This window comes from Pecten maximus, chromosome 9 (assembly GCF_902652985.1).
Source record: "Pecten maximus chromosome 9, xPecMax1.1, whole genome shotgun sequence".
Lineage (NCBI taxonomy): Eukaryota > Metazoa > Mollusca > Bivalvia > Pectinida > Pectinidae > Pecten > Pecten maximus.
The window spans coordinates 17,999,203-18,023,498 of record NC_047023.1 but is presented as its reverse complement, the minus strand read 5'-3'; the positions used below and the strand labels follow the sequence as shown (position 1 = coordinate 18,023,498).

Sequence of the window (24,296 nt, the reverse complement as noted above, 5' to 3'; positions counted from 1 at the left end):
TTTCGCGAACCCAGAGCCGTTGACTACGTTTCGGTGACCTCTGACCTGTGACGTCAGAGGTTTAATGGGATCAGACCGTCATATAGGATATAGAAACAAACGTAAACACGTGCCTGCAATTAATGCGAATGAGACAACAATAATGAAAGTACTGAATAAACTTTTTGACTTATATTTGTGAGTTAGTTAATAACAAATGTTACCGAAACCAGGGGCATATAATTTTCTATTATAACGTGCCATATACAACATGTAACATCTTATTAATTTTCTATTATACCGGGCCAAATACAACGTGTATCATCTTACTCATTTTCTAATATAACAGGTCGTATATAACATGTAAAATTTGAATAATTTTCTATTTTAACGGGTCGCTGTAACATGTATGGCATTTGAATAATGGGTCGTTTACAACGACTTACATCATATAGCCTTTATTATGAGGGCATTTCCGGGTTGTTACATACCAATATTGATTTCGGTTATAATACTTCTAGTAATAGAAATTTAAAATACAATTCATACACGATGTGAAATAAAAGTTAAAAAATTGGAATTTTTATTAGCCAAAACAGCAATAGATATGTTGCAAATACACTTGAAGATACCGTTATTTGTGATTTTCGGAAAGATTTATAGAGTAAATTTTCAACATCGTGGGTTTATGAATGAGGCAACATAGGTTAATCATTCTATAGACAAACCTTTAAGATACATTTTTTTTCCCTTGAAAGGAAAACGAAACCCACTGAATTCCAAAAATAATATGTTTGATTTCAACAACTTAAAAATGCCTTCCCTATAGTAACACGCAATTCTTAATAAAATTCAAGCTCAATTTACGTACAACATGTGAAAGTATATCTTCGGAACTTTTTTGAAGTACATAGAAACCAAACGCGAGAACTCACAAGAACTATCGGCGTGTGCCGATTAGAACACCAGACACCTGTAGTGCAGTGACAGGTGTGACGAGCTTGTGGACCATAATTTCACACTTGGTAATTGTTTAGCGGTTATACTAAGCCACTCAATTCGTAATTCTCCGAACATGTTTCTAATCTTCTAAAGTCCTGTTTTAAGTGAAGATATGACTTGTGACACACGAATGGAAAGTAAAACCACAATGATCTCGATCACTTCACAATAATGACACAATAACAAAAAAAATTTTTTAATGATAATAAAAAATAAATAAATAAAATTTGAAAAATTCATACACGAAAATTATTGCGAGTTAATAAGTTTTAGTATTAATTATGATTAATCACGATGAACTAAATTGTATGTTTTCTATATATATATAAAAAACGGAGCGAAAATGATGGTTTTAATAAGAACCTATACTATGTACCTGTACATAAAGTATCAATTATATTATAATTGTTGCGAATCACTTTTATTTAATTTCACTGACAACGATCATATAAAAATTATATCTTTCTCAAGAATGTAATCGTCCGTTATCCCTGAGACCATGACATGTAAAATACCCTCGGGATAAAATCTGTATATGTAGAAGTTTGTTGCAGGCTCCAACACTGGTATTCATACGTGAGAGATTTATTCTATTGTAGATCATGATGATTATAATATATTACTTTCTGAATTAAGTGTTCTTCATGACTTGAAGCGGGTTTTGTATAGAATATAATGCTTAGATTTTATCTCGGCACTCGGCCAACCGATTTTGATGTGGTTCGCGACATCATTCTTTGGTTTTTACAAAAAATACCATGTTTGAATATCGTTTTTTTGTTCTTGGTACACTTTAACACCGAGTTTCACCACGTCAGCATTTGAACACCAAGAACTTTAACTCTGTACATGTACCACTTGTGATATATACTGAAATGACTAAAGTTTTATATACATGTATGACTAAAAAATAAACCCACATTTTATGTTAAATATTTTATTAGAAAATGTTTTTAGATAATGCAATGAACTTTCAAAATACATGTCAAATACAATTGATATAATTCATATATATTCATAAATATATATGATCTCTAGCAATATAGTCTTTGGAAAAAACATTTGATTGTGTCACAGGATTCTAAAATAAAGAAATGCTTTAACAGCTTAATATTTAAATCACACGCTTCAGAAAAAAATATACGTTGAAATTTTATTGTTATCACATGAAATAATCAGCAAATATGTTTTTTATCTTCTAAAAACCACCGTACTGTCTTCTTAAATAATGTTAAATAAATATAATGTTTATTATCAACAAGAGATCCCAGAGGGATCTTGGCGCCCACCATTGAATGTTCTTCATAGGTTCCATGTCAGATTGATCTTTTCTCTACTTTTCTCTTCTTCTAAGTCTTACTAATCTGTGTAAATTCAGAAGAAACCTCTAGTACTTTTCAAACAAGGGAAACCTATATATAAAATTTAAGATTAAGGCACCAAGGGGAACCTATATATGGAATTTGAGAAAGATTCCTTCAGTACTTTCTGAGAAATAGCGATAACAAACTTCAATTGTCAAAATCCAAGATGGCTGGCTATCAGCCATGTTGTTTTCCGATTGGTCTCAAAATACAATATGCATAACTAGGCACCGGGGGGAACCTACATATGAAATTTCAGGAAGATCCCTTCATTAGTTTCTTAGAAATAGCAATAACCAGTTTCAATTTTCGAAATCCAAGATGGCTGCCTGTCGGCCATGTTGTTTCCTGATTAGTCTCAAAATACAACATGCATAACTAGGGACCAAGGGGAACCTACATATGAAATTTCAGGAAGATCCCTTCAGTGCTTTCTGAGAATTATCGATAACAAACTTCAATTGTCAAAATCCAAGATGGCTGCCTGTCGGCCATGTTGTTTTCTGATTGGTCTCAAAATGCAATATGCATAACTAAGCACCAAGGGGAACCTACATATGAAATTGGAGAAAGATCCCTTCAGTACTTTCTCAGAAATAGCGATAACAAACTTCAATGGTCAAAATCCAAGATGGCTGCCTGTCGGCCATGTTGTTTTCCGATCAGTCCCAAAATGCTATATGCATTACTAGGCACCAAGGGGAACATACTTATGAAATTTGAGAACGATCCCTTCAGTACTTTCTCAGAAATAGCGATAACAAACTAAATTGTCAAAATCCAAGATGGCTGCCTGACGGCCATCTTGTTTTCCGATCGGTCCCAAAATGCTATATGCATAACAAGGCACCAAGAGGAACCTACATATGAAATTTGAGAAAGATCCCTTCAGTACTTTCTCAGAAATAGCGATAACAAACTTCAATGGTCAAAATCCAAGATGGCTGCCTGTCGGCCATGTTGTTTTCCGATCAATCCCAAAATGCAATATGCATAACTAGGCACCAAGGGGAACCTACATATGAAATTTGAGAAAGATCCCTTCAGTACTTTCTCAGAAATAGCGATAACAAACTTCAATGGTCAAAATCCAAGATGGCTGCCTGTCGGCCATGTTGTTTTCCGATCAGGCCCAAAATGCAATATGCATAACTAGGCACCAAGGGGAACCTACATATGAAATTTGAGAAAGATCCCTTTGGTACTTTCTCAGAAATAGCGATAACAAACTTCAATGGTCAAAATCCAAGATGGCTGCCTGTCGGCCATGTTGTTTTCCGATCGGTCCCAAAATGCAATATGCATAACTACGCACCAAGGGGAACCTACATGTGAAATTTGAGAAAGATCCCTTCAGTACTTTCTCAGAAATAGCGATAACAAACTTCAATGGTCAAAATCCAAGATGGCTGCCTGTCGGCCATGTTGTTTTCCGATCGGTCCCAAAATGGAATATGCATAACTAGGCACCAAGGGGAACCTACATATGAAATTTGAGAAAGATCCCTTCAGTACTTTCTGAGGATTAGCGATAACAAGAATTGTTTACGGACGGACGGACGGACGGACGGACGGAGGGAGGGACGGACGGACGGACGGACGACGGACCACGGACGCAGGGCGATTTGAATAGCCCACCATCTGATGATGGTGGGCTAAAAATACCAAAGAAACTTGATGTAATACCATGTACTGACTTTCGTATGCTTGAAGTATCACTATCGAAATGGAGATCATTTACAAATCGTGTGCTTTTAACATGCATCTTATTGCCGTACTCAACAAGACAAACACGTAACATGAATTAAATAACTTCCACAATTCCAATGATCGATGGTAAAATTATGGATTGATATACATGTATTTAACTCGTTATAGTCATAAACGTGATAAAACTAACTTTCTGATAGCAAAACTTTAAAAGAATAGTTATCATTTATTTGAAAATATATTTATCTGTAAAAGATTGATGCATAGTAATAACAAGACATTTCGTAACTGTCTTGTAAATCTTACCTGTGCACGGAGAATGACTTGTCAATCATTCTTATCAACCAATGCCTTTCCGCGGCGTTTGATTGACAGGAACAATGCTCACTGAGGTGTGACGAACTTCAGTGTCATCTGCTTTGTATAAGGTGACTTGTCAATCTAACCGATGAAATTCGTATTAAGTATTAAGATTTTATAAAAATCATTGAAATCACATTTTTGATAGAAACAGTAACCATAAAATAGGCCAGAGTAAAAAAAAAAATACTCAGTGACATGATATTAATGTGAAGACATGAAACTGCCGGTATATTTAACACCCATATTATATGGATGCCCTAAGATACGATATATTGCAGGTTTTTGACTATGCAACCAGTATCATTACACATAATTAGTGTTATTCCCACTTTTGATCAGTTTCATATGTGGAATTAGCCAGAGTTTCTATTGGCCTCGTCTGGCACACTACGATATGAAAACGTGGAATTCTCCGACAGCTGACAAGATTTTGGTCCTAATACAATAAAATCGGGAATGACATAACACTTACATATATGGATAAATGAGATATTTATTTACCCCAGTATACCCATTTAGTCCCATCTAGGTGTTTTATTCAGTCCTTATAGACCCTCGCTTTACGCTAGTCAATATTTCATTCTGGATTCGACTCCATGTTGCTAACTATACATTGTAGGTCGCGGTCGGCCTAATTACCTAACCATGTGCGATGATACAACTTTTATTTCTATAGATTTTACCGCTTATAATTAAGAAATTATGAATTTTTGAATTTATTATAACAGGTTTTGTGAAATAATAAGCTTAGTTTTCTTGATTCAAACTACTTTAGAAGAAAAACACAATAAATTATATATGGTCTTTTCGGTCCATTCGGGTTGTTAGTCGTACTGTCACTTACAAAATGGCAGGTCAACAGCGTGAAATTTTGACTAGCGTAAAGCAAGGGTCTATACTGACGGAATAAAACACCTAGGTGGGACTAAATGGGTGATCTGGGGTAAATAAATATCTCATTTATCCATATTGGTAAGATACGTGCGATTTCACACCGGTTTTATTGTATTTACACCTTATATCTTAGCGACACCAAACGGTGACGGAACATTCAATGCTTTCATATAGTAGGCTAGTGCGTTCTGGCTCTACACCAGAAATGTATGCAAATTATATCCTTACTTGGATTAAAGTTGTTTGAAATGATAAATGATCATCACACAGTGATTCTTAGATCTACTACTCAAGAAATAACTTCCATCAAATCTACTTTCTTTTACCTGTCAGCGACACACAGCGGAATTTTTACAGTTCTTTATATATCAAAATATACTACACATTATCTATGTCGCCTCTAGACTACGACTAGTGACAAAAAAAATCATCATATTTTCAAGCTAAGTAAAACTGATGTTTAATTCTACGGCATTTATAAGAGATGGAAACAATTAAAACCAATGGCAAATGGTTATACCCTACGTCCCTGGTCACATCGATCATAGCGTTGATGGGTGTCAGTTATATACATGTAATTACTCCATACCGATTCATATTACAGGTAAATTTTATCGCATGAGTCGGCACCGATGAGTCCTGCTGATCCTCTGTGATCCTCTGTGGTCCTCAGTGTCTCGATCGCGGAGGTTCACCGCGGCACGCTTGGTCACCGCGATCTTTGATGATTTAACCCCCGTGATCGATCGGCATAATTGGTCTATCACCAGGAAACACGGTGATTATTTCTCCATGTACACTCGTCACCATAAATCGCGGGGGAAAGGGTAGAAGTATTAAAAGCTACGGTCCTTACTGTATATACAAAATTTGAGTGAAATCCATAAAGAAATGAGCGAATGCAGAGCCGTACAAACTTTGTGACAGACGGACGGATGGACGGACGGACTGACAAGTTGATTCCAGTATACCCCCCTAACTTCATTGTGGGGGGTATAATTAGGCAATTAACTATACTATACATATAAGATAAAGACAAAAACATGAATTGAGTCCATCTTATAAACTACAGTCAAACTGTCTATAACGACCGCCCAAGGGGAGGCAGAAAAACAGTCACTATAGACAGGTTGCCTTTATAGACAGGTCATAATTATCGCACCAACCAATTTACATGAAACTGCCATGAATAACTTGTCATTGAACAGGGCATTCAGAAGACCAGTCAGAAGTCAAATAAATGCATAAAGTTGTAATCACAAAATTAACTGACCGTGTCAAATGAAGCCACCTATGCAGTTGTAATGTAATATTACCCACACACATGGTGACCCGACTCCTCTCTCACCGAGCCCCAGGCCAGCTACAGTAACTAGAACACTGACACGTCAGAAAGGGCCCCGCTATGTGTCTGACCCTTCAGGGTAGATGTAATAATTATTGTCAGTGTTTTTCCTGCCTATATAACTGGGTGCGCCAAACGACCCCATTCTCAATGCGTTTTAGCCTGATTTTTTCCCAAAATCAACTCGAAAATTCCAAATAACATTTGTATGACGAATTTTCACAATCAATGAAAAAATTCCCAGTTTCGTTTTTAGGAATACACTGTGCATTGTAAAATTGGTTAGCATACAAAATTCAATGTATGTGTTTGGGTGTAATTTACAGTTTGCGCTCAAATTTTCCCAATTTGGCATATTGAAGTTTTCCCAAAATACCCAGGAAAAACACTGATTGTAATATATTGACATGAAACTATTAGATATATGTTTTTGATTAACCTTTGCTATTGTTTCATTAATGTTAGCATTAATAGGGCCACTGACAATACTGCTTATTATTATTGTATGGAAAAGCTAGCTAAAAGAATTCTACAAGCATTACACTTTTCAAATTTGTTTCAAATCTAATATCAAGGAGCACACAAACTGATATAAACTCAATGCAGTTATTCTAATAAGGTAAACTTGAGAGGGTTTTCTGAAAAACAAAACATACCAAATGTGAAGAAAAGGGGAGAAAAAAAGGATTTTTAAAAATATTTTAATAATGTCCTTTTTTTGTCATTTGAGGTATAAGAAATCCAAACCAGTACTTTTTTCACCTTTTTTTGTTTTAAAACTTTTTATATTTAGACCCAATCAACTTCAAAATTTGGTCGCTTGACACCAACTTACCTTCATAATGTCATAACAAAATCTTTAATACCATTTAAAAAATGTCAATCCGACCTTAACATATGACCCATTGACTTTGAACTTTGGTCAGTTGATACCTTGTTTGATTGTGACCAACTTAAGATTTACCATTTAAAAAATGTCAATCCGACCTTAACATATGACCCATTGACTTTGAACTTTGGTCAGTTGATATCTTGTTTGATTGTGACCAACTTTGCATAAGTCATAAATTATGCTAATGGAAGACTGTAATAGTATTGTATATGTATGTGTGTATTGTGGTTTTATGTCAATATGTAAAATGTTACATCATCGAAAATCGGCTTCCCTCAATACCTGTATGTACCAATTTTCGCCGCAATCAAATAATATCAAAATTTCTACCAATCAGAAGCCTCTGTTTCATTCCCATGACAACACAGGTTTTGGAAAGGTGAACCATTGTTCCCTCAAAACCCCTATATACCAATTCTCTCACCAAAATCGAACAATAACTAAATTTTGACCAATCAGAAACCTCCATTTGTTACCATGGCAACAGACAGTTTCGTAAGTGGTACCATTGTGTTTGGCTTCCCTAAATACCACTATGTACCAATTTTCACCGAAATCGAACAATATCGAAATTTCAACCAATCAGAAACCTCCATTTGTTACCATGGTAACAGACGGTTTCATAAGTGGTACCATTGTGTTTGGCTTCCCTAAATACCACTATGTACCAATTTTCACCGAAATCGAACAATATCGAAATTTCAACCAATCAGAAACCTCCATTTGTTACCATGGCAACCGACGATTTTGTAAGTGGTACCATTGTGTTTGGATTATCTAAATACCACTATGTACCAATTTTCACCGAAATCCTCCAACTCTTGTCAATAATTTGGCGCAAAAGAAAAAAACGGACAGACGGACAGACAGACGGACAGACGGACAACCTGATTACTATAGGGCACCGCATCTTTGATGCGGGGCCCTAATAAACAATTCTGCAATCTGCTATAACTAATGTTTCAAATTTATATAAAAGCATATCAAAAACAAGATCATTCATTGATAAGAAAATGTCAAAATTGTTTTGACTGCTAAAATCCAAAAGGGTCGATTACCTGGCATTTTGAAGCCGACCAAGGATGACCTTGACCGTTGACCTATGAACTTGTGACCTTGAACTATGAGTTTGATCATTCTGTCAGTTAACTCTTGGTTTATTTCTTGACAACTTTGCATAATCGAATAGTGAACAGTTAAAAACAACAAAGATCCAGTATTTTCATGTTAATGTTAAAATCCAATATGGCCGCCTAACAGCCATTTTGAATCCGATTTGCATGAAATACTACACATCTGATCTAGGATGCATGAGGAATCATCAGTTCTAATTTGATACAAATCCTTCATCTCCTTCAATCATTTTTGTGCAGAAGAAAAACAAGAGATCCCAGAGGGATCTTGGCGCCCACCATTGAATGATCTTTATAGGTTCCATGTCAGATTGATCTTTTCTCTACTTTTCCCTTCCTCTAAGTCTTACTAATCTGTGTAAATTCAGAAACAGCCCTCTAGTACTTTTCAAACAAGGGGAACCTATATATAAAATTTACGATTTAGGAATAATGGCTGTCTGTTGTTTTCGGATTGGTCCCAAAATGCAACACCATGGGGAACCTACATATGAAATTTGAGAAAGATCCCTTCAGTACTTTCTCAGAAATAGCGATAACAAACTTCAATTGTCAAAATACAAGATGGCTGCCTGTCGGGCAGGTTGTTTTCTGACTGGTCTCAAAATGCAATATGCATAACTAGGCACCAAGGGGAGCCTACATATGAAATTTGAGAAAGATCCCTTCAGTACTTTCTCAGAAATAGCGATAACAAACTTAAATTGTCAAAATCCAAGATGGCTGCCTGTCGGCCATGTTGTTTTCCGATTGGTCTCAAAATGCAATATGCATAACTAGGCACCAAGGGGAGCCTACATATGAAATTTGAGAAAGATCCCTTCAGTACTTTCTCAGAAATAGCGATAACAAACTTCAATTGTCAAAATCCAAGATGGCTGCCTGTCGGCCATGTTGTTTTCCGATTGGTCTCAAAATGCAATATGCATAACTAGGCACCAAGGGGAGCCTACATATGAAATTTGAGAAAGATCCCTTCAGTACTTTCTCAGAAATAGCAATAACAAACTTCAATTGTCAAAATCCAAGATGGCTGCCTGTCGGCCATGTAGTTTTCCGATTGGTCTCAAAATGCAATATGCATAACTAGGCACCAAGGGGAATCTACATATGAAATTTGAGAAAGATCCCTTCAGTACTTTCTCAGAAATAGCGATAACAAACTTCAATTGTCAAAATCCAAGATGACTGCCTGTCGGCCATGTTGTTTTCCGATTGGTCTCAAAATGCAATATGCATAACTAGGCACCAAGGGGAGCCTACATATGAAATTTGAGAAAGATCCCTTCAGTACTGTCTCAGAAATAGCGATAACAAACTTCAATTGTCAAAATCCAAGATGGCTGCCTGTCGGCCATGTTGTTTTCCGATTGGTCTCAAAATGCAATATGCATAACTAGGCACCAAGGGGAGCCTACATATGAAATTTGAGAAAGATCCCTTCAGTACTTTCTCAGAAATAGCGATAACAAACTTCAATTGTCAAAATCCAAGATGGCTGCCTGTCGGCCATGTTGTTTTCCGATTGGTCTCAAAATGCAATATGCATAACTAGGCACCAAGGGGAGCCTACATATGAAATTTGAGAAAGATCCCTTCAGTACTTTCTCAGAAATAGCAATAACAAACTTCAATTGTCAAAATCCAAGATGGCTGCCTGTCGGCCATGTTGTTTTCCGATTGGTCTCAAAATGCAATATGCATAACTAGGCACCAAGGGGAGCCTACATATGAAATTTGAGAAAGATCCCTCCAGTACTTTCTCAGAAATAGCGATAACAAACTTCAATTGTCAAAATCCAAGATGGCTGCCTGTCGGCCATGTTGTTTTCCGATTGGTCTCAAAATGCAATATGCATAACTAGGCACCAAGGGGAACCCACATATGAAATTTGAGAAAGATCCCTTCAGTACTTTCTGAGGATTAGCGATAACAAGAATTGTTTACGGACGGACGGACGGACCACGGACCACGGACGCAGGGCGATTTGAATAGCTCACCATCTGATGATGGTGGGCTAAAAACGGACAGACGGACGGACAGACAGACGGACAGACGGACAACCTGATTACTATAGGGCACCCGCATCTCTCGATGCGGGGCCCTAATTATAGGCTAACAGGTGGTAGGGGTCTTTTGTTCATATAATCAGGCCAGGGTTGTGGTGGTCCTTTGTTTGTATAATCAGGCCAGGGTTGATGTGTCTGAATTTTCCGGGGATTTAATGAGGGATGGCTGCCGAGAGCAGAAGATGGCTGACAGAAATTGGTCGCTACAGAAAATAAATTAGCAACCAACGTTCCAAAATCACCGGTCGTTAGTCACATTAGACAGGTAGTCGCTATACAGAGGGTCGTTATATAGTAAAATCTCACGGGGAATCTTAAAACCGGTGGTTATGGACAGGCAGTCATTATATACACGGGGTCGTTAGAGCAGGTTTGACTGTACTTCGATAACCCTTCTCCAATGTTACTATTGATAAAGTATTCTGACTCTCTATATCATACCTTTGACATTTGCCACACCAGTTTTCAACATGTCTTGTCTACCTTTGAAGTCATCAAATTCCCCTGAAAAGACAACATTATAATCAGTGTTGAGTCTGAATACAGAATATTGAAGTTAATTATGGAAAACATTAAATGTCATACATATCAATTAAAAGAGGCCCATAGGGCCTTAACATTCACCTGAGATGCAGGCAGTTGATGTTTTTGCTTTTAATGGATCTGACCCCTGTGATCTTGAAAGCCAGTCAAGCACAATCATTGGAACAGACTTGGCAGCCCTCAATCCAAACATTTAACTGCCAAATATGATGACCCTGAGGTTTTTGGCTTTGATGAGGAAGATTTTGTTTAAGGCACATTTGAAAGCAGTGTCCTTAATTTGATCTTAGTAGCCACCATCCCAGCATGCTACTGACTCACAATCATGACCCTGGTCCTCTTGGCTATTGATGAAAAGTCATTTGAAGATTAAAGCCCTTTTGACATCTTTGACCTTGAAAGTTGGTCAAGATGGGTTATTTTAACAAACCTAATAGCCCTCTTTCAAATCCCAAGCATGCTAATGGGCCAACATCCTGAATTTGGGCCTCTTGGTTATTGAGTAGAAATTATTAGAAAACTTCAACACCTTTGACACCTGTGACATCAAATGTTGTTCATTTGTAAACATATGGTAGCCATTTCGGCCAAAAACAGAACATTTTGAAACCAATGCTGACTCTTATGCCGACACTGGAGTGACAACATAAGGTCCCCCTTTCATTGAGAGACAAGCTAAACAGGTTTTGGTAGTCATTTAAAAAACTAGACACTTAAATACATAAACAACTGTTGATTATTCTTGATTTTTCTTATCAACAATTCAGATCTGGACCATTCATTTATGACAGAATGACTCATTATTCTCAGTAAGTAGACATTTGATTAAAAGGGTGGTTATCCCAACTATTAGTTATTTAACAAGTTCTATTCTTATAATGTTCTGTTGAAATCCTACATTTCTTACCCTTTATGTTATCCACATTAGTTGCCATTGTGTCATGTTGATCTTTGAGACCACTGATCTCCCCTGGAAAGACAAACAATAAATAACTATATATGTATAGAGAATAAATTTCAAAGTACTGTTATTGGGAAATACCAAACATTCCATATCTTAAGTATCAATGTCTAAATAACAGTGTCTAACATTGTGTCACTAATTCTAAATACCCGTAAGTTTAACATTTCCCCTTCATTCTTGCTCTCTTATATTTATGCAGTATTGGCAGAAATCAATCACATGGGACTTTTGTTCAAACAAATTGGCATGTTTTGCTCACCTGCTTTTCTGGGCCTCTTTGAGAAGTTGTTTCAAGATTTTAGCATATTTGATAAATTGATTTTGAATGAAGGTCAAGGTAAAACATTTGAACAACTAAGTAGCTCTACACCAAGCATCCTACAGGCCAAATATTGAGATGTCTGCCCCTCTTGGATACTGAAAAGAAGTTCTTAAAGACTTTGACCCATGACCTTGAATGTAGGTCAAGATCAAGGTCTTTCATTTGAACAAACTTGACAGCCTTATATATGCCCATAACATCCTACAGGCAATTATCAGGTCTCTGGGAATTTTGGTCATTAAGAAGAGGTTATTTAAAATTGTTTAGCTTGTATGACCCTTGTGACCCTAAATGTAGGTCAATGTCTTTCATTCGAACAAACTTGGCAGCCCTACATCCCAACATCATATGGGTAAAATATCAGGTCTCTGGGAATCTTGGTCATTAAGAGGTTGGTTTAATTTTTTTTAGCTTGTTTGACCCTTGTGACCCTAAATGTAGGTCAAGATCATTCATTTGAACAAGCTTGGGAGAGATTCACCCCAGCATGCATGCTACAGGTAAAATTGGGACTATGCACCTTTTGGTTTAAGTTAACGTTGTTTAAAGGAAATCTGAGGCCAAGATGACCGCATTGCTCACCTGGATATTTAAGTAATTCTCATTTATGTTATATTACAAATATATTACTATTTTTGAGCTGCTTCACCCAGTAAACAAATTTTTTGGACCCCACCTCTCCTACCCCATCAGAGCCAATCTCAACATTTATACAAAATTTGATCTCATTTACCCCATAATGCAACAGGCTGGAAATCTAACCAAAATTCATTCAGTCATTTAGGACTAGTAGTGATTTAAAGGAAATGTTGATGGACAACGGACAACGGACAATGACTGTAAAGTCATTGTCAGGTTAAAGTAAACATTGCAAAAAGATACTACAAGTAACAGGTATATGATTTTATCCTGCAACTGCCACCGCATTGTCGGAATACACCCACCATATATATTTTTGCTGTATACGGCAGTGACGGAAAACAGCTGTATTTTGGAATCTTAGCACGTGCGTCAATGCGACTGACCTACTTCAAAGTGAAACTACGTTTAAAAGGCAACACATTTCTGTCAGTTTTGACACCGTTTCACTTCAAAATGATTATTTTTAATGATTATTTTGATGACTGTTGCTCGGGACAGAAAGACAAAAGAGGCTCGCCACTTTTGTCTTTCTTTACCCTCGCCAAAATACAGCTTATATTTTAAGACACTGACCATGTATTCTCTATATATATAAACATTTAGTGAGAATTGACATCAGCATATATTGTAGCATATGAGTAAAGTTAAAAGTAAAAAGATAACTTATATCTAAGAATGTATGATTTTGGTACTCACCAATCTCTGAAAATATTTCTGATACATTACCTTGATTCATTATGTCTGGATAATCTTTCAAATTTATTCAATTTCAAATCAGTAATCAGAAAACCAAATCATCTTGACATAAATACCTTTGTTAAGTGTTGCTGTCATGTTAATTCAACTTGAGTCAGTTACGCATTTTAAAGTGGGGACATAAATTATACACTAAGCATCAAGAAGATTTTGACAACAGCATAGCCTAATCATGAAATTAATGACCGGGTAAAATTCCTGAATTCATTTTTTGAATGTTGACAATCAATTGGGAATTTTTGTATTGAAATTGGGAAAAAATAAGGTAATTTATAACTGGGAATGGGACCGATTATCCACCCCAAATATGTAGGCAGGAAAACCCTGAATGGTTTCCAAGTAAATAATTTCACATATAGCTCTTAAGATCTCTCGACCTTTTATATCATACCTCTTATTTCATCCACATCATTTGCTGTTGTATCTTGTTGGTCTTTTACATCATTGGTTTTATCTAAAAAGACATAAACATTCAGTATTATCATTTTACCTCTGCTTTGTTTTCTTTTTGAAATACATGTCCTCTACTGCCCCCCACTAAAACTAGTAACAGTGACCTTGACCCAAAAACCCTGAAACTGCATGGAACTTGATATGTCAATCATTATGGTGAAAAAAACCCTACTTCCCATTCTTCTATATATCTAATATGGTATATATGTACATTTGTACATTGTATAGTAATCATCAAAATACTGCATCCTCCAAGGCACACAGGAAACAGTCAGTTCAGACCGACTACATATATATCTTTTCCATTTAAAATTTGTTTCATAAAGTCTTAATCACAATAATTTTAAGTTTATTTTTTGTAAAGGAACTTTCATATCAATTTAAGACTTGCCTCTATCTTATATTAATTAAGTTAAATCCAATAATATTGAAGTAAAACTGATCAGCTTGATTTACAATGATCTTTTATATGAAATCCATACACATGTATATGGTAGTAACAACTACTAACAACCTTTACAACATAACGTACCTATTACTACAGCCAGAAATGAAAGAAAGTAGGTGACATACACTACCCTCTGGTTCTACAACACCACTCTTACACTTATGTCATAGTTAAATTGATGATATCTCTATCTATACAGTATATATATAGTCATTAAGCTACAGATATGACCTTTTGACACATGACAGAGATGCTAACTCTATTTCAGAATATGGAGAAAACGCAAAATTGGTACCAACTGCCACTTATGACCTTCTGGCACTACGACGTTGATATATTAGCTTACCTTAAGCTTGATACATAGGACCAGTTGAGCTGATATCAATTATTCAAGGTAATACCATCTATCTAAGTCTCTACGTACTGCTTACCTTCAAGTTTCTTTACAAGAACATTCAAAGTCTCTGTTAAGGGGTCAATCCTCATGGTCAGTATGCTGTCTATCTCCGTGACAAATGTCATTTTCATTGGGACAACTTTCTCTATCTCCTCCACACTCTGTCTGATGTCCACCCATCTTGTCTGAAAATCTCCATCAGAAAGGAAGGCAGTATTTGCATGTGCGTATGCTTCATTACGATGAATACGCAGACGCTCAATGTTGGCAGAAAGAGACCTGTCTGCAGGATCTGGACTTTTCCCCCAACCATTCTGGTGAGGAGGAATATTTCCTAAGTTCCTAAGTAAGATGTAGATAAGTGATACATCTAAATCTTTCAGAGAACCTACAAACATTCCAACTGGGGGGTACAGGATCTTCTTCTGCTGTTTATTCAACTGGGAGAAGATCTGTGTCTTCTGGTTGCCAAGAGTAGGGGTAAGTCCTGAAGCTGGCAGACGGCAGAGCAGTAATTCTCTGAAGACATCTGGGACAACATCAACCATTACTCTACAAATTCGCGCAAAATTGACAGTTTCCTTGGTAGATTGGTACTTGGCTGCCATTTTGTTTACGGAGAGGAAGTGACAGTGATGCTGTAAATTAGAAACCAAAACATGTTTTAGTTTAGCTTTTAAAAGATTTTCCAGTTTGATATGGTAAAACAATAAGTCACCAGGACAATCTGATTAAAATCAGCTGTTTAAACGTTTACTTTGTACTCGTCTGTTCAGGCATAGTATGTAGTAATTCAATGTAGCCATGTAACAACTGGTTTTAATCAGATTGGTCACAAGGATGGCCGACTTATATGGGATTTTCTAATGGCAGAACTTGCATCAGAGCCGAATAACAGACCCTTTCCATTCAGAAAATCATGCTAGAACTAGTAAATTAAGAAAATAGGGTTAGCAAACTTTAATTCAATAATATTACTGATACATGTACAAGAGGAATCAAAATTATTCATAAAAATCTTTCTGGAAAATAGTGATGACAATTGGACATCTTATTTTTTTAGTTAATCGATAATTGTTTTTCTTAGTGCTATGTGTATTATTATGGTCACATTTAGGATAAATTAGGAGCCGACCGCTCAATCACAGGAGCGGGTAATCTGAAGGGTTCTGATGTTATGAAGTAAGATCGTCAGAAAATTCAGAATAAGGTCAGGAACGGGATGCTCCTGCAAGCGCTCCTGCATGCAGGTTTCTGTATAAAAAAGGTGAGAGCGGAGGTGGAGTTTGAGTTTTACATGCCTAGGTGCATGTTGCTTTGCTGGATTTTACTGGTATTCCTTATGGGAGAGTTGTGTCGTAGTTACTCTATAAACTGTAAATTGTAAACTATAACAATTAATGTCCTTTGAATGCAGATGTTGCTGAATACAGCTGGATAGCCAAGCTGGATTCACTACATATAGTGTACTGTACATACTACGTATGGTGTTGAATTGTTTTCTAGACGAGACGCCACTCTTACTTTTTCTCTAAACTCGGGTATTGTGGCGGGTGTCTGACGCTATCTTGAAGACACCTACCGAGGGCAGTATGGGACTCTGATCCGACAGCCGCAGTTTTTCGCTACATAATATTGATTATACTTCCCTTGAGTGAATCATAGATATATTTTGATAGCATGGTAACTGTGCAGGAACAAATGGAAATCTTGCTTACTGTTCACTTATATAAGTATTCCTTGTATTTTTGCCAAATTGAAAACCAGCTAGATTTCATTTGTGCAATAATACTTTTCTAATTTAGTCCCCCCTGGTATACATACATTTTGCATTATTCATTAGATACCAACAAAGTAAAAGGAAGTAATTTCATAAATATTACTTTGCTTCGGTAATACAATTTTGATATTTGTCGCACCCATCAACATCATAACATAGAAACAGATCTTGAGCAAAAAGCCAACCGACAGACGTGGTTGTTGTCAACAAATCATTAGTAAACCGAAAGTTATTCTGATTGGCTTACTTCCTGTATGTAAGATGGCGGTCTATTAATATAATCATGATAACACTTCAACTGAAGTGTTGAACACTTCAGTTGTTCAACACTTCAACCATACGGCCTCCACATTTTGATGTATTGACATTTGACAAGTAGGCAAGTGAGTGTGAAATCGATCAATGAACAGATACAATTGTAGGTACATGTACAACTATTTCATGCAACTTACCTTTGAAACTCCCCCAATCGTTGTCGCCAGATATCGTTACAAATCCCTACATCTAATGTGCTTGTGCTACCCATTTCATACATCATATCATGTGTAACGAACCCTTGTGATTTTGGCGACTATTCCCGGGTTTTGAAGAGCAGTAACAGGCGACCGGTAAGAGATTTGGAGTCTGCGAGTCGTTACAAATCCCTACATCTAATCAGAGACCTATAGGTCTCTGATCTAATGTGCTTGTGCTACCCATTTCATACATCATATCATGTGTAACGAACCCTTGTGATTTTGGCGACTATTCCCGGGTTTTGAAGAGCAGTAGATCTAACAGGCGGCCGGTAAGAAATTTGGAGTCCGCGAGTATGGTCAGTTTTCGCGAACACAACTGTTACACAATGTGGCGGATATTACATACTTGTGACGTCATAGCCACATATGCAGGCCTCAGACGGGTGCCAGACGTTTCGCCCCATTGTCACAATGTCCCATGCCACAATGTCCCAATTTTTTTTCCTAATGTCCCAAATTTCTGTCACAATGTCCCAAGGAGGGTGTCACAATGTCCCAAATTATTTGGGACATTGTGCCTGTCATTACCACAATGTCCCAAAAATATTTCTCATGTTTTAAATAGATGGAAAGTTGTGAGAGTGAATATCGGAACGTATATATCATGTTTCTTTTATATTTTATTAAGTACATCGGAACGTATATATCATGTTTCTTTTTATATTTTATTAAGTACGTCGGGATTTATATATAACGGAACGTATATATATCATGTTTCTTTTTATATATTCTTAAGTTCAACAGGGCATATATATCGGAACGTATATATATCATGTTTCTTTTTTATATATTCTTAAGAACAGAACCATAAACAGATAACATCAAAACGAAATATGACATCTTAAATCCATCCGATAAAAAAATTACATGCCTTAGAAAACCAGTTTTCAAAGTCATATGTCCATGGTGTTACCAATATTATCGTAGTAATAGATGTAGTTATGTGCAATATACATGAGAAATATTTTTGAGACATTGTGGTAACATTTTGGACATTGTGGCAAGGTATTTTGGGACATTGTGGTAATGACAGGCACAATGTCCCAAATAATTTGGGACACTGTGACACCCTCCTTGGGACATTGTGACAGAAATTTGGGACATTAGGAAAAAAATTGGGACATTGTGGCATGGGACATTGTGACAATGGGGCGAAACGTCTGTAATTCGCCTCAGACCACAATTAATTTCCCTCTTCGTTCTACCAAAGAAAAATCGAAATTAAAATATTTCAGAAGTTTGCAAAAAATCGGGTTTTCACATCACGTGTAGAACTATTCAAGCTGAACATACAGTGAGCTGGAAAGTACCCCATGACCGGCATTTAAGAAAGATATTGATATTTAAGTGTAACCACCCTACTTTATTGTAGGAAAATCCGGAAAATCACAAAATATTACTACTCAAGCCTTATAACTCCCCGTGTCCTGCCTCACAAACATGGAAATGGTGTCAAAACAAAATTCTGCCACTAGATTAAATATTGCACTATAAATCTATGCTAAAATTATGTCCATGTCTGTAACAGCTAAGTCGAAGGGGGGTTCGAGGCGGTCCTCCCCCGACAAAAAATTGAAAGACTGGTTACGTTTTGGCTGGTTTTGGAGGGGGATGGAGGGAACACATTATACATGTATATTACGTTGTTACGTTGTTGTGGTTTGCTTGATAATTAAGTGATCTGGACTAAATATTGTCTGCAAGAAAAAATATATACCAGGCAGACTAGTAACTGTATTAGTTGAACAATAATGAGCTAATTGTATTACTAATGTCAGAGACTATTAGTATATGAGTCTCTGCTAATGTACAAGCTTATTCATATATCACCAAACAGTATATATATTTATCAAGTGACGCGATTCTTACCAATAATAAGATTTAATTGACGTGTACCACAATGTAATCACATGCAAGTTGCAGCATTGTAAAATACAAATTATTGTCAGCTCCTGAATCATTTGACAAGGTATTAGAAATAGCCCGAGTTTGAAAATCTTTATTGATTTGCAAAATATCAAAGAGAACGGAGGCAGGATCCAAAGATCTGAAAACTGTATGATTGGTTTGTTTTGTTTTTGTTTAACGTCCAGGGTCATTTAAGGACGTGAATAGATGAATAATGTGGTGTTGAAAATGAAAGGTCTGGACACACGTATAGATGAATGTAGTTTTATTCGGAGACAGAGCATAGATGTTGTTACTCTGACTCCCAGGTAGTCTGACGCAGTTAACAGGTATAAGGTGTTCCTTATATACACAATAATAGGCCAGTTGTTTACAACTCTTGACCTTTAACTATTACATAAAAGTATTACATGGTCTTATGCGAAATAGCTGGCCAACGGATTGAAGGTACATATGAAGGTCAATAGATAACTACATAAGCAAATCAATCAATATACGTTTGCTAGGTAACACAAGGGTCACACGGATCCAAAGGACCGGTTATTACATAAGTTAATCGATACGCTTTGGCCAGGTAAACACATGGGTTACACCCAAGGGTCAGGCAGATATTCATCAATTTTACTTATTACATTACTATATCACACGTGCCAGGTTTTGGAGGTGGGGGAAAGCCGGAGTACCCGGAGAAAAAACACCGGCCTACAGTCAGTACCTGGCAACTGCCCCACGTAGGTTTCGAACTCGCAACCCAGAGGTGGAGGGCTAGTGATAAAGTGTCGGGACACCTTAACCACTCGGCCACCGCGGCCCCTGAAAACTGTATGAATCACGGTCAAGCAAACGCCAATATTACAATACCTTGACTTGACCCTCCAATTTCTTTTTATATAAGTCATTAAAGAACCATTTGATGTAATTCGGTTGAGGAATAGCTATACAGTAGGCCAATTATTAGACAATATTGTATGTGCGGGTACAATAAACATTTTACTTAAATTTTATAAACATTACTGTTGCAAATTAATTGAATACCAAGCTGTTATCAATTGATTTAATAAGAGATAACCTTAGCCTCAGAGATAGCCCGAGTTTCCTCTGGCCCTGACACCAGAGGAAACTCGGGCTACCTCAGAGACAGACAGGGTTCCCCATCCCAGCTGGTCACAAAAAAATACATACTAGGATTAATACTCTGTAGGAACAGTTACAGACATAATACTACTTTCGTACGATTTCAGCCAATAACAATTAATAAACTGATAAATGAAATTTTTCATCACAGTATTTACGACAGAACATTAAAACATGAAAAACAGTACTACCATAAATTAAGCAAAGGATAATATACCGGTACACGTAATTTCACATGTCTCTCTTGTTAAACAGTAAATTCATTTGCTTTGTAAATATACATCGCCAGGTTTTGAATGATGGTACAGTTCTCTGACGACATAAGATCTATGAATTTAAACATATTAGGTCTAGCATAATATTTCCTATACAAAAAAAAAAAAAACCTAATTTCCGAGTATAAGGGACATTCCATAAGAAAATGATATTCGTTTTTAATTTGAGTACAAAAATTACAATAACGCATTTCCGGAGGTATTGGAATCGGGCGATGTCATCTTCACGCTTCTATATTTAAGCTATGAGAAGATACCCGAAACCTTGTTAAATGTTTTTTTTTATATTAACAATATCAAGATATCTCTTATAACTAATTTCATTTGAGATAAGTATGTAACATCTTGCTCGTGGCGAGTCTACAAGCTCTCTATGCCAGTCTTGTATACATATGTCTCGTACCCTTGATTGGAATAATGATAAAATACAGCAATATCTCCAACTCCTTGTTCAAGCCAAGCATAACCAAAATCATGAGTACATAATATGTTCTTCCATACTTTATCCCAATTTATGGTACGACAAGTTTCCGCTTGCGGGTAAAGCTCGTTAGACTTAACCAGTACACTCTTTTGGAGATGCACGATTATTAACCAATATTTAATAATCTTTGTGTATCTGATAAATTAAAAAATATGTATACATGTAAAGGACTTTGTTGGAGATAATTCGTCTCTTCTCAATGTATATAAAATATCGGTGCATACATTTATATGCCTTTTTTCAAGTTCTGAATCTCTGAATCCGCCACTGAATTTCAGTTATTTATTCTGCAACTTTATCTAACAATTAGTCACCATAATAAAATCATTCAATACACTTTAATTAACATTAATTTTAACTGAACACAGATCTTGTGTGCAGTGTGGTGGGTAATATGTCTTCTATTTTTGTTTTAATATTAAGTAATCTTTAATTATTTATGAACCAAATCCAGTAATCTAGCTGATTAGTTCCGTAGAAAATGACTACTGGAAATCTGACCAATCAGAAACGTAGCTTAAATGTATGTGTTCTTTGGATTGGTTTGTTTGTTGCAAGGATGTTTGCGTCCTAGTATGAATAATCCTACCCTGTCTCAAGCTAATTCGTTCCCGAGTCGTTGGTGCAGTGATTTTGAACGTATGACATAAGTTTGACAGATACATATATATACATTTAAAAAAATACCAATCATCAATTTCAAATCCTAAACCGTACTTTTAATGTTCTCGTTTCTGCCTATTTCGGATCAGAAACTTATATACAGTGACCACATTAACACCTAGTAATTCCATATAAGGAACTTAACTACATCTGTAGTATATCCTAATGACTGAACTGTCAGATCGAGAAACAAGACAGAAAAAATAGTTTGTGCTATACACTTGTTACCTTTTCCGTTACAGTTGTCCCTCTGTAGGGCACCAACACATGATAGTAGGGCTAGAATCGGAAGGCAAACTGTTGTTTCTCTGCTGTGTGCCGGGCTGCAATGCGGCAACGAGAAATCTTAATTAATTCGCCAAATAGCCATGGAAGGAAGGCGTGAAATTATTTTCGCAGACAAACAGGACAAATATAAGTATCATCGGAGAGCACAAAATTTGACAAGTTGCTCTCCTCATTTTGTGGACGGGAGACCCATCGGGACCAGCCCCATCCCGATTGTTGTTTCCTTAGGAAACCTTCATATTTGGTCAGGATTTAGCATTATTTTGTGAACCGAATAGAATTAGAAACATGTACAGAATAAGTACAGGTCTAATGGTAAAAACTAACTTCAGGACGGTGAGGTTATGACCAGTGGCTTGGAATAGTTTATTGACAATTTGAAAAGAGAACTCAATGGTCCTAATTAGTAATGCCAAAATTCCATAGTAGTGCGCAAGCTCCATGTAAGTTTAGGAGTGGGGTTGGATCGACACCCATCGAAATGGGTCGTTATGAGTGACCACCTTGTCTTCTTTGAGCGAAAGAAAATGTTTTGTGCGTAAAAACGTGGTAAAAGAGAGACATGTTTTATTGGAATGTAGGTTGGACGATGATCTCCGATCGAGCCAATGCAAGAGGCCAGTAATATCCCAGGTGATTTTTACAATTTTAGTAATTATGAAAAGTTGGCTGTAATCCTAAGCAAGTCAAGTTCAAGGTCACTGTTACTCTTTTTAGAAAATCCTTGTAAGCACGCTCTAGCAGCTTCATTCCTTGAGGGATTTAGATCAAACGTCACACAATGATAATTATAAAAGGACCAGAACAGCTCGGACATATTCGAGTTTCAGGGTTGTCGGGTCAAGTTCAAGGTCACTGGGACCCCCGCTATACATACATACATACAATACATGAACAACGGGGGTGTCAATTTTTACCGAATTTTAATCTAGCCCCCCCCCCCCCCCCCAAACGTCTCAAAATGTGCTATACACACTAGGGGAGGTCCAAATACATGTAGACTGTAACTAATTCTCAAGTCCCTGTGTCAGTATCGTGTATGGACTCTGTTCGCGTTCATTACAGCTTTGATTCTCCTCCTCATGGACCCTGTGTCATGTTGGATGATGCCCCTTGGAATGCTTTCCAGTTCAGCCGGTGTTCTCGGTGGATTTTGACGACGTACACGGCGGTTTAAGACATCCCAGATGTGTTCCGCGGGGTTGAAGTCCGGGGATTTCGATGGCCATTGTAACACATTAATTGTTGCTGAGAATGTTCTGTTACTCGCGCAGTGTTGGGTCAGCTTTTGTCTTGCATTGGACAATGACGTATGAGATATGGTACAACCTCTTGGTTCAGCACCTTAGCACAGTACATTGCTGCAGTTAGATTTCATTGAATTGTTATCAGATCTGTTTTGTCGTTCTGTCTGATGCCTCCCCCAACCATAACACCTCCCCCTCCCGAGCGGTCGAACTGTTGTGCACAGCATAATGTCCGCCACGACGTCGCCATCTCTGCAGTGTACATAACTCATGCCGAGACAAAATCTAAACTCGTCAGTCAACACAACACGATTCTAGATCATTTTTGGGCTCAACATTGTTGCGCCCACTGAAGACGTTGATGTCTATTACGATGGTTAAAAATGGCATAAAACTACAATGCTTACACCGGCCTAAAGCTGGTGGTTCTCCTACCAAAGGAGGGAACTACAGAAGAAGAAGAAGAGAAGAATCAAACCTTTGAATGGTCTTTGTGTCTGCATCGAAAATGATTTAAGTCATCTACGAATGGTCATTGGACTAAAACGATTCCCAAAATAAAGTCATGTTGTCAACGTCGACGTCAAAAAGCGATCCCTGACTGGCTGAGATGACAGTCAGATATCTTCCCTGGGAGACGTTTGACGGGGCCGATCAGTCCTTAGAAGATCTCCCATTGTTCTGTGAAAGGTATACTTTCTTCACAATTTATTGATTGACAG

At 37.0% G+C, this 24,296-nt stretch overlaps 1 protein-coding gene across 1 annotated transcript in view; it reads right to left on the bottom strand.

Moving 5' to 3' along the window:
- The window catches only part of LOC117334560, a 32,588-nt gene extending 14,881 nt beyond the window's left edge, over positions 1 to 17,707 (bottom strand). Inside the window, exons 1-5 of the mRNA XM_033894244.1 lie at positions 17,510 to 17,707; positions 15,312 to 15,915; positions 14,371 to 14,433; positions 12,203 to 12,265; positions 11,194 to 11,256 (exon numbers count right to left, since the gene is read on the bottom strand). Coding sequence (XP_033750135.1) covers positions 11,194 to 11,256; positions 12,203 to 12,265; positions 14,371 to 14,433; positions 15,312 to 15,885 — 763 coding nt within the window. The 5' untranslated portion in view covers positions 15,886 to 15,915; positions 17,510 to 17,707. The remainder of the gene's footprint in view (positions 1 to 11,193; positions 11,257 to 12,202; positions 12,266 to 14,370; positions 14,434 to 15,311; positions 15,916 to 17,509) is intronic.
- Between the last annotated feature and the right edge of the window lie 6,589 nt (positions 17,708 to 24,296).